The sequence below is a fragment of the Diplotaxodon limnothrissa genome, linkage group LG6 (genome assembly GCF_057381915.1).
Source record: "Diplotaxodon limnothrissa isolate DT_005_m linkage group LG6, D_limnothrissa_male_GT1.1, whole genome shotgun sequence".
Lineage (NCBI taxonomy): Eukaryota > Metazoa > Chordata > Actinopteri > Cichliformes > Cichlidae > Diplotaxodon > Diplotaxodon limnothrissa.
Genome location: NC_140601.1, coordinates 39,284,375 through 39,300,838, shown reverse-complemented (window position 1 = coordinate 39,300,838; position 16,464 = coordinate 39,284,375). Strand labels below are relative to the sequence as shown.

At 38.7% G+C, this 16,464-nt stretch overlaps 1 protein-coding gene across 1 annotated transcript; it reads right to left on the bottom strand.

The window, feature by feature from the left end:
- Window positions 1–3,600: 3,600 nt before the first annotated feature.
- On the bottom strand, window positions 3,601–11,781 carry LOC146631186 (multidrug and toxin extrusion protein 1-like). Its single transcript, XM_085356413.1, has 16 exons — window positions 11,611–11,781; window positions 10,000–10,101; window positions 9,816–9,884; window positions 9,551–9,699; window positions 9,172–9,214; window positions 8,592–8,636; window positions 8,405–8,502; window positions 7,762–7,859; window positions 7,477–7,658; window positions 6,530–6,638; window positions 6,273–6,348; window positions 4,506–4,575; window positions 4,300–4,432; window positions 4,095–4,189; window positions 3,943–4,006; window positions 3,601–3,842 (listed from the first exon to the last, which is right to left on the bottom strand). The coding sequence occupies exons 1-16, from the start codon at window positions 11,779–11,781 to the stop codon at window positions 3,601–3,603; spliced, it is 1,746 nt and encodes a 581-aa protein (XP_085212539.1).
- Window positions 11,782–16,464: the final 4,683 nt, after the last annotated feature.

Here is a 16,464-nt window from a genome sequence, read left to right as displayed (position 1 = left end):
CTTCGCTCTCAGCAGCTACTGTATCTAGTAGAGGCTGATGTTTTGATAACGGGATCACGATGAGGAGGGGCCAGACACGCGCTGTAAGTTGAGGAGTGTCCTCGTGCATGTGTATACTGCTGCTGGGAAGTTTGGGAGTGTTTACACTTGTAAATAGCGCGTGCCACAGCACGGCGACAGACCCGCTAAGTGTGTGTTTAACACTCTCTGTCTAATCTATGGGGAAGGAAGAGAAACCAAACAAACAATTTTTATTTTAGTTCAGTAATTGGAAAAAAGATAAAAAATCTAGGTGGACAATAATTTCATAACAGTAGAAGTATGGGTGCAAAAAAACAGAACAGTCTTCCTCACACTGACTTGCATAAAGTTCGGTCCTCAAACTAATATACATTAACATACTTTCATCAGAAAAAATGTTGAAAATTAATAGTTTTTGCAGGTCAGACTGTCTGCAGAGTCTGTTTGCGATGCTGGATTGTTTTGCATCTGGGCAACTTTGGTTCAGGTGGTTGAGCAGGTTGTCTTGCAGGATCCTTGGGTACTGACCCCCGAGTTTGTTTGTTTGTTTGTTTGTTTGTTTGTTTGTTTGTTTGTTTGTTTGTGTGTGTGTGTGTGTGTGTGTGTGTGTGTGTGTGTGTGTGTGTGTGTGAAATTGTAAGAAAGTCCTTAGGTATAGATAAAAGCAATATATGAACGTGTGTGTTTGGGTCAGCTGAGTAGGAAGGTGCTACACATAGCAGCATGGCTGCTTTGTTTGACAGGCGCACAGACACAGATAGCTGTAGGTGGCCTGGTTTCTCCCTCTGACCTATCCTCACTCCTGTGTTTGTGTTGTTGGTGCCTTTTAAACAATTTTATCAGAATGGCGTGATAAATAATAATAATACAGTGTGTTGTTCGCCTGCCCAAGAGGCTGTGCATTATTTGTATATTACTTAGCACTTAGGAGGTATCTGTGGCTATAAGATGGTAATATCACAACATTCCTCTTTTATATACAATCTATGTTTTTAACTCTTGAAAATGACTCTGAACAAGGTTATGCAAGTGGTGCAGGACTTCCATAAATATTAACATAGAGAGAAAAGACTGGAAATATTGATAAATGATAACTAAATAATGGGTAAATAAACAAAAAAACTAACAGTATACTATATGTAGATTAATTGTAAAATATTGGTCAAATTAAAGGGTTTTTTTTAAATTTATGTACAGATTTTTAATGTATTTATTTCGGCGTGAGTCATTTCGATCTTCTACGTCTCATGTTCACTACACCTGAATACGTCTTAGTCTAGGAATACAATTACAGGGTGTTTTATAATGTTGATAAAGATTATCTACCAGTAAGAGGTTTAGTTTAAGAAATTAATCTGGTTTAACTAGACTTATCATGGGAAAGTCACCTAAATTAGAGTGGCCCGCAGTAAGAGCTTTCCTTCATGATTAAAAAAAGTACCTGCTGGACTGACACAGCATTTTCCACAAGGATAGTCTTTACAGCTGGTGGTTAAAGTGAGCACCTTCAGTTAATGGAGCCGTTTCATCATGTAGCTGGTGCTACAGAAGTACAAAGTAAGCAAGGGGCAGCTAACTTCAAATGTAGTGTCTGAAACTGCTCAGCAAATTTCACCAAACACAAACTGTTACACATAAACCGCAGTTTGGCACACACTGTGTCTGCGAGCCACAGCTGTTCCAGCGGTCTACAGTCGCCGTAGTAAAGAACTGGCAATGAGTTATTCACGTCACTGTGGAGGAATTAAAATCAGCTTGCAAAAAAAAAAAAAATGCAGTTAGTCACACTTAATTCATGATTTAGCAAAGGGGGAAAGTCGCTTTTTGACATAGGACCATGTATATTTGGAAAGTTGTTTTTCACCTTAATAAATAAGATCTTCTAAAAACTGTAGTTTGTACTTACTTGGATGAGCTTTGTCAATATTAAAATTTGTTTGATAATCCTAAACCTTTTACATATGCAAAAATTAAAAGAAAAAGATCTCAGGAAGGGGGAAATTTTTCACTGCATGGTATATGTTTAAATGACATTTCCAACAAATGGTCATAGTTATGAAACAGAGCTCAAAATGCAAATCATACATAATGTGTCTGGGCCTGACTACGTGACAGTCTGTGCAACAAGTTACTTTTTAACAGTGATTATGCAGAAAGGGAACACGGTCATTCATGACAGATGATCTGGAAACTGGCGAAAATGACTGAACCAAGAAGGGGGTTGAGTGGGACAGAAGTCATTTCCACGGGTGGCTGAGCTCATTGCTACTGATCAACAGGATCAGGTTTCTTTATTGTGAATTGATGAGACCTCTGTTTGTCCCAGAGATGAGACTGATGACCTACAGTCATTTCTAAATGGGTTTTATGGAGCTGCTGTTAATGTGGAATTTCCCTACATAAGCCAACTTTTTGAAGCTTGCTTCATGAAAAGCCTCTTTTTGTTCAGGAGTTATTTATTCATACACGCTCACACTTAAAAGCCACTCAGTATGGCTACAAGTTTGTGATTGTTTAATGCTTCACTATTAAACAGTAAACTCTTTATTTTCAGATTTCCAACAGAAGGAACTCAAAAACATCAAAACAACAGAGGAAATAGAAAAGAATGGCAGATGACTCAAAAATGTATTTGTTCAGCAAAGTCTCAACACTGACTAAACAGACCTTCATCTATTCGTTTAAAGCCTAAACCGATCATGAAAATAAAGATCTCTCTGATACATCTATTTTAAAAAAAAAAAAGTCCATAGTATGGTCTTTTGAAGCAAAAGGAAGATATAAGAAGACATTGTGCAGTGAAATGTTTGTTCTCGTGAAAAATGCTGGCATAAAATGTTACTGGTGGACGTTTAAGTTCCTTGTTTCCACCCAGAAAATACACATTTTCCATTTGCTTACAATTAATAGTAAACTCACTCACTCACTCACTCAGCAGATTTCCTCATAGACTGCATACTAAAATTGGATGCTGGATGCCCCTTGTTGGATAGTAAACAAGTTACTCAGAGCTTCACATTTTAGCCTTTGCAATCTTCGTGTTTTGAAAACTGACAGAAGGACTGAGTGGTGACTCACTAAGAAACCAAGTGAGACTGTATACTCATACAGTGAAGTGCATAACTGCCTTTTTCCTTTGCGATGCTAATGGGACCATAATTTCCTAAGTGAACATGATGTTGTATTTAATAAGATGTAACACCTGTGACAGAGCCACAGGTGAGAAAATGTTTACTGGGGCAAGCAGAACAAGCAGAAGAATTGCTTGCTGCTGTCTGTTATAGAGAATGCACATGTAAGACACTTTAGGTATCACACTTTAGGTATCACATTTCAGACCTGAAAGCATCATCCATCTTTTGTATACAGTCTTTGGGTTTTGATACCTGATACAAGAAATTCTAAATGTGAATTTGGCCTGACGTTAGCATCCGCTCTTTTGGTGTGCAGTAAAGAAAATATGAGAGGGCTGCAGACCAGGAAATCAAAGAGTTTCTGGAAGCTGCACAGAGCTGAAGACTGGAGTAGATTCTCAGTATGGTCAAGCTGATGAGCAGCCCTATGACACTCAAAAATCCATCATTTTAACAGCTTCATTAGAAAGTGACTGATGATTATTCCAGCAAGAAGGATGATGATCATGATTATTAATGCCAAACCACGCCATACAGCCAACTGTGGTACAGACAGAACATCTCCCACTGTGGTGGTGGTGAAGGCTCTACTGCCTGAACTGGCTACAGTTGGGTCTGTGTTTCCTCCCTCAGCACTCAAACACGCAGACTCAGCTCCACTGACCTGGGCCTGACTCTGATGTGAATCTAGAGGTTTGGGGCAGTTAGAGAGAGAGAGTATTTGAGATTAACCCAAAACGTTCATGCGAGCCTCAAAGCAAGACTGTTTCTTATTACCAGTTCTTACCTGAGTGTTCCAGCTCAGCTGTTGCATTTTCCTTTGTGATGTGAACCCCTGCTCTCACAAGAGCCTGATCACAGACATCAAAGACACTGATTGTACATTTTAGCTTCAAATAAGAAAGCTTTAAACTTAAAGCAACTGATGTAGCTACTCACATCTTCTGAAGCCTTTTTCCAATCAAGTTTGCACAAAAAAGTGACGTAAAATATCATCTGAAGTAAGAGGCAAATGACAAGTCCTGTCCAAAGTCCTGTCACCGATCAAAAAAAAAAAAAAAAAAAAAGTTCCTGAAAGCTGCTAAACAAATCCTCTGAGACAGAGTAACACACACACACACACACACACACAGTTTGGTTTTACCTACAATCCCCATGTTTGCTGCGAACATCAGGGACACACCAATGGGGAAGCCAATGAAGTAGAATGCAACAAAATTACACAAAGCACCAATCAGCTGTTTCCCCACACCTCTAAGAACACCTGCAGCCACGCCCTGCAAGTATCAAACACTGGTCATGCGGATGTCTCACGTGCTTTGTGAATGGTTATTCTGCATGATTTCTCACCGCAATGGCATCACAGATGTGCATGAATCCAAATATAAGCATGACATCAGCAACCCTCTGAATGATGTCTCTATAAAGATATAGAAATAAGACCTTTAAAAGGGTTTTTAGAAACATACTTTAAATTGATATTCATGCTTTCAATGTAACATCTATCTCTAGTCAGCAAACCAATAAAAGGAACAAGTTCAACTGCAGCAGTCAAACTGCATTTGAACCTGACATTGTTATTCCTCACTGCGGAGTTTATTGAGCGTGCTTCAGCTGCTTGACTTAATTATTTAGTAAGACCATAACATTAAACATAATAAAAAAAGTGGCAATATAGTTTATTATTAAGTGTTAGTTTTCCTTCCTTGATTCCTTGAAATTGTCCAATCTTCGTCTAAGGTCCAGTTATTCATGGTTGAGCCCAGGTACTTAATGATAAAGGCAATTTGAAAAAACCAAAAATAGACAGTCTCGAGTGTTTATTGAATATACCGAGTAACCACTCACACTGCTCATAAAAGCAACTGATCTCTTTCATTTAGTAAATTGTTGAATCTCCCTTTGGAGCAAGAATCTCAAAACTAGTTACAGACATTTACTTGAACCACTTGTAGGATTTCCACAATTGCAAGGATGGCTACTGTGTCAAGTCTCCCAGTTTATAAATAATTGTTATAATTAAACAGCCATTTTCGGGGAATGCCACAGGATTGGCTTCAGTTGGGTTAAAATCAGCACTCTGACTTGGATTTTCAAAAACCCCTATATGCTTTCAGTCATCATCTTGCCATCATCTTTACAATATTCAGCTCATGCTTCACCCCTGTCACATTCTCCTATAAATCTGCTTTTAATTAAGTTGGAATTGTTTAAAAGGCCTCTGGCCCCCGAGAGAACAAGCCTCGAAGCATAATAGCACCTCCACCGTGCTTCACACATTAGGAAGATTTAGTGTTTTGTGCCACCACACTTTTTGCTGGGCTCTTGGGATAATTTTGGTTGGCCGGCCACTCCTGGAAAGGTTCACCAATGTGCCATGTTTTTGCCATTTATGTATAAGGGCTCTCACTGTGGTTCTCTGGAGTCCCACAGCTTCAGAAATGGCTTCATAGCCTATTTCAGACTGAGAGATCTCAGTTGCTTTGTTTCTCATTTGTTCCTGAATTTCCTTAGATCGCGGCATGATATCTGCCACTTTGTCAGGCAGGTCGTATTTAAGTGATCTCTTGATTGAGAGTAGGTGTGAGAGTAATCAGGCCTGGGTGTTGCTAGAGGAATTAAACCAAAGATGTGATACACCACAGTTAATTTATGCTATAACAGGAGAGGGCAATTAATTTTTCCACTTAGTGCCATGTAGGTTTGGATTTTTCCCCCTTAATAAACACCATCATTTAGAAACTGCATTTTGTGTTTGTGTTATCTTTGTCTACCACTTAAATTTGTTTGATGAGCTGAGATATTTAAGTGTGACAAATATACAAAAAGAATAGGAAATGAGGAAGGAGGCAAAAACGTTTTCACATCACTGTATTTGAAGTCTGGGTCTGGGTGCCTCACAGGATGAACACTAACTATAAACTGAAGGATTTGTTAAAGGGACCTACCTGCTAAACATTAAACAGTCACAGATCACAGTTGTGCATCAACATGAAGACGATGACCACAGATAATGTATAATAGTCTGAATGGACTTGTGTAACATCACAGACTCAGCTAGACATCCACGTGTCTGCAACAAAGTAAAACTGAGTGTGTGTCTGTGAGTGCACTCACTGCTCGGAGGTGAAAATGTAGCCAATGACGTTCTTGGTAGAGATGATGAAAGCCCCAACCAAACAGGCAACTGCCACTGTGGTGCACAAACAAAGTAAAATGCACAGCGTGAGAGAACAGCTCACATGTAGAAATTTCAAAGAGAGAAGGTGAAGACACGACCTGTGTTTTCAGGGACTGTTTGCATACGTGTTGATAACACATGTAACCAGCCGTTTGCTTTCAATTATTTCTTTTTAAGATTACTCGTTTCTTACATGCACAGATGATAGAGACTTTGCACGATAGCACGGCCTGCTTTGGATTTCCTGCACCAAGAGCATTTCCAACTCGCACACTGGCAGCAACAGAGAATCCCAGTGGGCTCTGTGAAAAGATATGTATTTACACAGTGATAATGTGAAGTATTGAATTTCATGAAAATAAATGATCTCATTAAAGTTAGTTTAAAGGGACATGGCACCACTACCATATTGGTATGATAAGTTCAAAAGTAGAGCTAGAAGCTCGTTATCTTAGCACAAAGATTAGAAACAGACGAAAACAACAAGAGATGCTAGAGCCAGTCTGATTTGTTGTAGTGTAAACTTGCACAAGCTCAAATAAAACTGCCATTAGGATGAAGACAACACAAACACACACACACACACACACACACACACACACACACATGAAGAAACACACAAAGAAACCAAAGCAACTACTGCCAACTTCATTAGAAGAACAGAAGGAAACTGCCAATAAGGCTGGTAGTTTTCCTGGGCTGCAGCGCTGTATTGCATATAATCCAACAATGTTCCCTTGGAGTGGTGAGCATTGATGAGCATGTGCAGTGTGCTGCACAAACTGGAAGTAAACCATGCAGCAGGTGAACAGTCACTGATTTTACAATCCCACATTCATTGTCCTTTATTCATCAGGAATACAGAGTTGTATGGTGGTCATGCTTAAAGGGATCAAAGTCCTTCTTCTCAAGTATAGATTATACAAAGATTTTTTTGTTATAATCTTTTTATAAAATATGTTCTTATGAAGGATTATTAAGATATTTTAAAGCATTTTTATAGCTAAGATTAATTTAAAAGGTTATTAATGGGGTTATTAAGGTTATTAATTTCACTGTTTCATGAAAACAATAGAAAATAAATGGATGGATGAAATAGTCTCTCCAAAAACAGGAAAGGTAAAAATGAAAAAAAGTTACCATATAAGCTACAATGCAGAGTTGGTATGCTATGGACTGAGCTCCCAGCTCAACCTCACTTATCACACCAGCCAGGAATCCTCCGATTTCAAATATCCACCAGGACAAGCAAATCATGAGCATACTGGGAATAGCCAGCTTGATGAAGAGACCCCACTCTTGCAGACAGTCAAGCGTCCAACCTGCAGCAGAAGTTTGAAGAAAAAAACAAAACAAACACCATTAAAAGATGGCCAGCTTTTTAAACATTCACTCGAAGATCACGCTGTGGTCAAGAAAACTGACCTCCCCATGTGGCTTTGTGTAGACCCTTCCAGCAGATGTAAGCACATAGGAACAAAGCCAGCAAATACTGTGACATGGCATTGGCTGCTGCAGATCCACTTCAGTAGTACCATGAGCAGAAGAAGTGACCAAAAATAGAAGTAGGCACTTATTAAGAAATATAACGACACAGTATGAATGGAAAATATCAAGATTAAAACATGTACAAAGCGTCCACAAAAGCAGTTAAATTAGACAGTCTTAAAATAACATTTCATAATTGCTTTGAGTTTTTTCTTCTCCTGCACATTTTTTTTTTTATGATTTTATGGTTTTGCCAGATTAGATCAACTGGAAGGATTCTATACTGTAAGTATACCTGAGTAAAAGTCAGGGATCTATCAGAATCAATAGGTTTACAGTTTTGAGCACAGTTATACTTCACTGTCTTTGCTAATCTAAGAAATGTCCAGATGTGCCACTGGAACTATGTGATGGACTCTCAGGTTCAAAATCTAAATCACTAAATAATTGTTTTTTTGTTTTTGTTTTAAAGCTTTAACACACCATTCCCGTGAAACACTTAAAGACACATATCTGCACCCTTCTAACCACTTATCATTCAAAAGTGATTAAAACAAAAAACAAACAAAAAAAAACTCACGCAACACCCAGCTCCAGGGGATAGAGGAAGACGTAGTTGATGACAACATTGAAGACATTTCCAATTGCTCCAGTTATAACCTGAGGCCACATAATTCCCTGTAACGAAGAGCAAAACGTTTTCCATTTAAACTTAACTTTGTTACATGTCATGAATGTCATACATGTCTTATGTTAGGATACTGGACCTGATTTTGTAGATACTTCCCAAGCAGTTGGTACATAAAAGCAGCCTGGAGATAGAAAACAGACAAAAAGTTTGAACATTTTTTTGTCTTTGAACACATCTGTTGATTCTTGTATGATTGCCGATTGTAACTATTGTTTCTAAGAACTTTGTATATTGTTACTTTGTAATGTGTTTAAAAACTTTAATTGGATAGCTATTAAAATTTTAAAACTGATACATACAATCAAGGAGGTGATATAAGATCAGTAAACTGCAACTTATGTTCTGTTTGACTAATATTGTTGACATATTTTATTTTACGTTTGTTTCATGTATGTCATGGGTTCAACAGTAAGGCAAATCTTGTGTGGATCGTTGAGACAGCTCATTTAAAAAAAATAGAGTTCCATTTTTGTGGTTCACCTCCCTAAGGCCCGGTTCATTTTGGATGATTTCGCAAGTGTCCCTTACGAAACAGGAAGTGCTCAGAGTGGGTGTTCTCCCTTTTAGACATTCTCTGATTTTACTGATAGCTTCCACCATTAGCTTGTGCGTTCACACACAGGATCATGAGGGAAAACTGAATGCATCAAACTCACCGGGAGAGCAGGCATGAAGATTTTCACATACATCTGGGCGAGACTTCAGGCCAGAGAGACAAACACAATGTGTGAAAAAACTACATATCTACAATGCAGGTGTGATTACAAGTGCTCTTTGCCTACAAAACTGATTTGATTCTTTATGGCCTAAATTCAAAAAGGTGCTTGAAACATTTCTCAGACATTTTGACATGCAAGACCTGCAGAGTTGCTGCAGATTTGTCAGCTGCACATTAATGTCGCAAATCTTTTGATCTACCACATCTGCTTTACTTCTACTGTAGTGCAGATTTTGACTTAAAGTATATATTGTGCATTTACAGATGATAATTATGAATTTGTCTAATTCTGCTCTAGCTGTTCCTGTTGAACTTACCTGGCGACCTCCGGACTCTGTTCCACTGCGAGTAAGAGGGGCTCAGTGTTGATGAGGACGGCCCAGCAGGGGAAACAGGCCAGCAGCAGAATCAGAACTCCCCTCTGGAGAATCACACCGACTCGCTTCAAGTTACCGCTCCCATACGTCTGCATGAAACATTCAGACAAAGACTTACTGATCACATGACAAAGTAACAGTTCAGGAAAACAAACTTGATACCACAATCTCCTTATTAAGTTGTTTAAAAAACATAGGCCCCAACCTGAGATATCAGGGTATCACAAGTTGCTGATAAACCAGTGCCAACAGAAATACCACTGACGTTAACCACCTGCAAATAAATAGATACATTCATTTAAAAAAGCATGTGTTCGGAATCCAAATGAAGACTTACAGAAGGCAGCGACAGAAAAGAGCTGACGTACGCCTCACGTGCGTCTCCTTACCGCAGCTGCTAGTGACACTCCTGCAAGCTCAGTTCTCCCCATGTGACCACAGAACACCATACTGACTGTACTGATCATGTAGACCATCAGCTGAGAAATGAGCTGGGAAAACAAAATCAAACGCATCATTATTATCCAGCAGATCATAAATAAATAAATAAGGAAGAACTGTTTCATTAGAATTTTCATTAGTCAGAAATAGCTCATGATATACTCGCTTCTAAACTTCTTGCCGTCTTTTTTAACATCATATATTTTTAAACGCACAGATCAGGCTTCTAGGAAGGCACCAGAAGTCAAATTCATCATTTAATACCGACGTAAGGACAAACCAAGATTATTTGAGCCAAGAATTTAATTTAGAACTGTTAAAATGTTGTGACATGAAATTTTCTTTCTCTGCTTCAATAAAGTACGCAAGTATGACTGTACAAGTGTGTTTGTTTATGGTTAGTGTTTAAATGACCAAGTGTGTGTTTTAAAACAGTGTTATACATTTTTACATATGAAAAATAACATGCTGATGCTGCTGGCCTGAAACTTGAAAAACTATCAATTTTCAGACTGATGTTTAATTTTTTTTTTTTACTTTCCTAACTTGTTCACAACAGGTCACCAAAGAGGGCAGATTTGTGTCTCTTTAGCCTGTTAGGCTTTTAGCCTGTAATGTGTAAACCACTACAATAAATAAACTGCATAAAAAGCAAAGAAATGTGTTCAGTGGATCTTTTCTTTATTGTCGCAATGCTTCGCTATGACCGTTCTTATACCATTCCCTGTTATATTGGAGATAGTACTAGGGCTCACTCTAAATAATTCTGCAACCTGATTCTGCAGACCACCAGCTTGAATTTGCCCTTCAAGGCACAGGTCCTATCCAGATCAGTCAAACATGGCCGGCTTGGAGCAGACACCAACTGTCCCCTCACAGCTGCTGCCAATCAGGCTTCAATCAGGCACCCGATTGTCAGCATCTAGAGTACCAGAAACTCAAAACACGAGTCAATAGCAGAATAAGCTGTTAAGTTTTTGATGGGCACCACCCAGAAATGTGGCATCATTTAAGGGGAAATAAGCAGGCATGTGTATTTTTTTTTATATATATACCTTTTTGAATTTTATAATTTTCATCACTTTGTCTCTTATTGAGATATTTAACTTAATTTAAATTATTTTGTTAAAGTTTCTATTTTTAGTGTTTTATCTTCTGTCGTGCAGGATCCTGCCACTTTCTGATAAACAGATTTAACACATTCAATTAGTAAAACGTGCAACAGTCTAGTTATAATGCTGATTTTTAATACAGCTATGTGGAATCAAAGCATTAAACAGTATGCAGCATGTTGTAACTCAGGCCTGAATGTCAGAAGGCTATAAAAGATTTAACATACAGTAAGCAAAAAAATAATAATAATAATAATAATAATAATAAGACTTTATGTCCGAGTGTTGACTTTTCATTTCATAACCAGATTGGAAAGGTCTTATTTGCGAGACTGTTACAGGAGTTGCACTCAGGTCAGAACTAGCTTAAAATGAAGCAGGTTTTTAAAATTTCATCTTTACTGTTGGGAATAAATAATTTTTCAGTGCCTCAATAATGCGTCTTACCACCGGTCCTGCCAGTTTAACAAGCTGTAGCAGCTCATTCCAGTACACCGGCGGGATCAAACAACGGGTGCTCTTACGGCAAGGAGAGCATCCTTCACCGGAGCTCTGAAGTTCATTCAAGTGTCCGTTCACTTCCCTTAAATAATCGGTAACCGGTTCTAGACCTTCCATGACCAGGAAACGAAACGCTCTAAACCGACTTGGATCCCAGACACCATTTACGGCCTCGTCCCCTGCAGTCACGGACACATGTCAGGCACAGCAGATATCCCACAGCTTGATCCACGCGGAGAAATCCACTGAAATCCCCTCGTGCTTCCACTGAAACGTGACGCGATATGTGACGTAAATGTCTAGGAAACGCTGTTGACGATAAACATGAGTGTGTTTTATTACAAAAACAAACAAACAAAGCTAAAACAAAAACGTCTTCAAAACAACAGTGTGTGATTTATGTTTTGGAGTTTATTTTAAAAAAATACGGGCAGGCTTTTTGTGAGATTATTCCACATCGTCTTCCTCTGCTTTCATTGCAGCCACGTCACGCTCACGAGCAGAATCACGAGACCAATGCCGAATATGGTCCTGAAGAATGTAAAAAAAAAAAAGGCTTGTCATACTGTAAAGACAGCTGTTCCATTTTCATGGAGATATCTGCAGACATGTATGGAGACAAAAAACAAACAAACAACAACAACAAACAAACTGGGAAACTGCTGATTGACATATGAAGGATTTTAATCGGAATACTATGAAAACAATTGTATCAAAGCTGATGGAAAAAGTGTGTGAATGTCATTTTAACAGCCTGCTGACTAAAGATCTCAGCTCTCTCTCTCTCTCTCTCTCACACACACACACACACACACCCATCAATGTCCTCTTGGCTTCCTTTTGATGTAATGCAGAAAGAACCCTGTATGTGTGTTGCACCCTGCACGTTTACTTCTCTATGCTGTGCCACAGCAAAGATTCAAATGAGATAATTTTGTTTAAAATACTTAAAGAAATACATAATCACGTTTTCATTGTTGCTTATATAGCACAGAATTTTAAGTGTCAAACATATCACTATAAACATCAGCAGAGATCCAAACACTTCAATTGGGCTATTATTGGATTTCACATCAGAGGCTATGCATTAGCAGACAGTAATCGCTTTGGGGTCCTTAGATACTAAGTAAAGCGCTATACAAACACAGGCCATTTACCATTTAGCAAATGATTTCAAAAGACACTGCTCTTGCAGCTGGTACATAAAGGTAGTCTGCACAGAAGTAAGACAGATATAAGTTGAATGGTACAGGATGAGCTACATACATTATTTGTTCTTCATGGTAGGAGCAACCAAACATCATCCAAAACTCTGTTCGAAGTTAAGTTTCCTCTGTATTAAGGATCCAGACCAAAGCCCAGTTCCAAAGACGCTGGAACTCTGTGTAAAATATAAACAATATTTCACTTTATTCATATTTTATTTACAGAAAACTGTTTGAAAATTGTTTAAACTGAGATGTTTTACCATTTCATGATATATATTGGCTCATTTTGGAATTGACAACATGTTTGAGACAAGAATAAGTCCCCCCGAAAAGTTGGGATGGCACGCAAAACGCTGGAAAAGTAAGTGATACTAAACAAGTTAACTGGCAACATGACTGAGTGCACAAAAAGCAGCTTAGCTTGCCGAAAATCAAATCAATAAATTAAGTAGTGTTTGGTTATTTTTTTGTCATTGTGATAAATAGGGTTAAGACCAGGGGCGATTCTAGGATCAGAGGCTTGGGGGTGCTGAGCACCCAGAGAGCTGCCCGTCCAGGCAAGGTAAACTTTACTCGTCACGATGAGACTTCTTCCCTGTCTCTGTCAGTCCCTGCATCCTTAAATGTCTCCAGTTGTCCCGAGTTCCCTCTGACTGTCTCCTTGGTGCATTTAAACCCCTGTTCCTCCCTGTCATCGTCTGTTGTCTTCATCTCCATTATCAGTCATCATAATTTTACCCTCTCTGTGCAAGTCTGCGAATTTCTTTATTAAATCATAAGATTCTTAAATTCATCAAGTCTCTCTGTGCCTGGGTCCTCGTCACAAAACATGACATCACTGTTTTGTACATTTTAACACAATTTAATCCCCACATTTGTGAAAGAAAAGCAAAACACTTTTTTGAAAAGTCTGTAACAAAACCATCAAATCTGATAAAGGTTATTTAAATGCTGCTAAAGACTACTACAGCAAAAGAAAAATGTATTGGAATTTAAAAAAAAAAATACATATCCTAACGTTAATTACTGCGGGAGAATAATGAATGATGCTCATAGTGAGTAAAAAGTAAACTGAGTGCATTTTTTGGACAGAGATTCACTTTTAAAGTGTATGTATAACATAATACAGATACATAAAAATACACTCCAAAAATAGAAGAGTCCTTGAAATGTACAAAATATTATTAAAAGATTAGAAAAATGGAGACACCGTGTCACCTTGAGGTTGGCAAATCTGTCTAACTGAAGGTTAAATGCAGTTAATATGTCCTGTTTTAAGCCAGGCACTTCCACCTCCGCTCAGCCACCATCGCTCTGGCAGCAAGGGCGCTGCTGAAGCACCCCCAAAAATAGGCTAAAATCGCCCCTGGTTAAGACAACATATGATCTGATGACTAAGGTGACTACAGCAGTAGATGTGGTCTTTTCAATCATGTCACATGATCTCTATCAGCAGGTTTGTAGAATTGTTAAACTTCTGTTTATTTGGGTTTAAAAAATCTCAGGGAAGTCTCAAGAAACGCAGCAGCTTGTTTAGTTTCTGCTCATGCCTTCGTGCCTGAGGCGCTGACACAGTATCAGGTGGCACTGCCGCCCTCTAGTGCTAAAACTATTTAATGCCACCAGCTGTGTCGCTGCTGACCGCAAAGCCTGAAAAATGTGATGTGACAGAGAAAACCGAAATGACAGAATTAAGCGTCTGCAGGGTGAAATCTCTCAGTACTTCCTTTTGGAAAACCTTTAGATTTTTAGTCACATGATTTTATTGTCTTTTGCCTTTCAATTATATTGTACACCTGTTTAAAAAAAGAGGTTAGGACAACATGTAATCATCACAGTATCCTATAACACAAAGTCAGTTAAACTTCAGTGATGTCAGTCAGACCACTGTGGATCCATTTTTACCTGCTGTGGTGAAAATTAAAGTCTTTTTTTCAGATTTGCTTTTTTTTAAAGTGTCTTTGTAGCTTGAGATGGTGTATTCAGCTAGCCCAGCACCCAGCACAGCGTCAGAGATAAGCCATCACATGTGTGTAGAGGGCATCAGTCCAGCAGCAGGCCCAGTATTTACTCCTCTGTTCAAGAAGGAAGAGGAAGATGATTACGAGGGTCCCACAGAATGACCTCCAGTGAGAACCCATGTGCATGTATTTGGTGGAAATGTTAGAAACAGAATCTGTGAGCATGGAATCAGAGCATGGGCGGGGAATTAATTTCCCCAAGAGGCTGTATGAGAAATCAGGACTCAACGTGGGGCCCTCCACAACAATCCCAGTTTCTCATGTGGACTCTTGGGAAATATAATTGCCATCCCTGCTTCAGAGGGACGTGCTCACAGCCCAGCACGGTACAGATCAACTGACATTCGCCAGAGAACATCAGAACTGGCAGGACTGCCACTGGCGCCTTGTTGTCGTCACAGATGAGAGCAGGTTCACTCTGAGCACATGTGACAGATCCCACAGCATCTCCAGTCTCTTTCATATGTGCACACTGAACTATGACGATTGATTTTTCCCTAATTTTATTATTTTCCCAGTTTAGTTCAACTTTCTGTTTTTCCCTCTTCTTTATTATCTTTGTTTGTGTTATGTTCAGCTGTTCCTCTTTCCTGATATAGAAACATGAATTAAGCAGCTGCATCTTAACAATATGGTCACACTATAATATACAAGATTCAACTTTGAAGTAATGCAGCCAAGAAAAAAAATGCAGAATAGTTATAACCGTTTTAATCTGTTGAGTGGTGAATGTAAATACTGTCCCTTGTTCTAACGTCACCTTTTTGATTAAGGATATAGAGAGTGGACCAAACCACTGTGACCCACAGGAGGGGGGAGTCCACTTTTTTCATCTTCAAAAGTTGGTTTTCTTACCACAAGAGCTGCCAGTGCTTATTACTAATAGTTAGTATCATAAAGGTATCCTTCTAATATTGCATTGAGGAGGACGAGAGAGAAAGCTGATCTGGACACCCTCGCCTTCTCAGAGTTTGCACCCCTGTTGCATTGTCTGTCTGACTCAGCAAAGATGATATTGGATGAACAATAAAAGGAATCATGAAAAGATCATAACATAGTTTTTAATGGTGGGAATTGAGCATTACAAAGCAAGCACAGACTTCATCTATCCGTCATTCACAGATAAAATCCCTGAAGAGATAACAATGCATTTTATGGATTATAACAGCATGCTTCGTGAGCACAGAGGACTTAAAAAACAAAAAGGTTTTCCATCATTACTTTTAGGGAAACGTCCACACGGAGATAATGGTAAAACTAAACCCATTCTTCTCTGCAAACTGGAAAAAATAATACAGGAAAATATCTTATTGGAACCTAATGAAACAAAACAGTAATGTGAATAAAAGCGTTTTGGCTGCTATCATAAAAAGAAACACCGTTTGCAGTTTACTGTATCCCCTGAACTGAAGTGGTGAAACGAGTTTTGATGGTTATTTCTGCAGTGAACATGCAGGTCTTGTGTGTCGAGCCTTTTAACTGTTAAACATTCCCAGTGAAAATGCTGCCATACAGCAGCTTATCCACAAATCAGCGTTTTACATAATTTTCGTGTCAAATTTTAAAGAAAA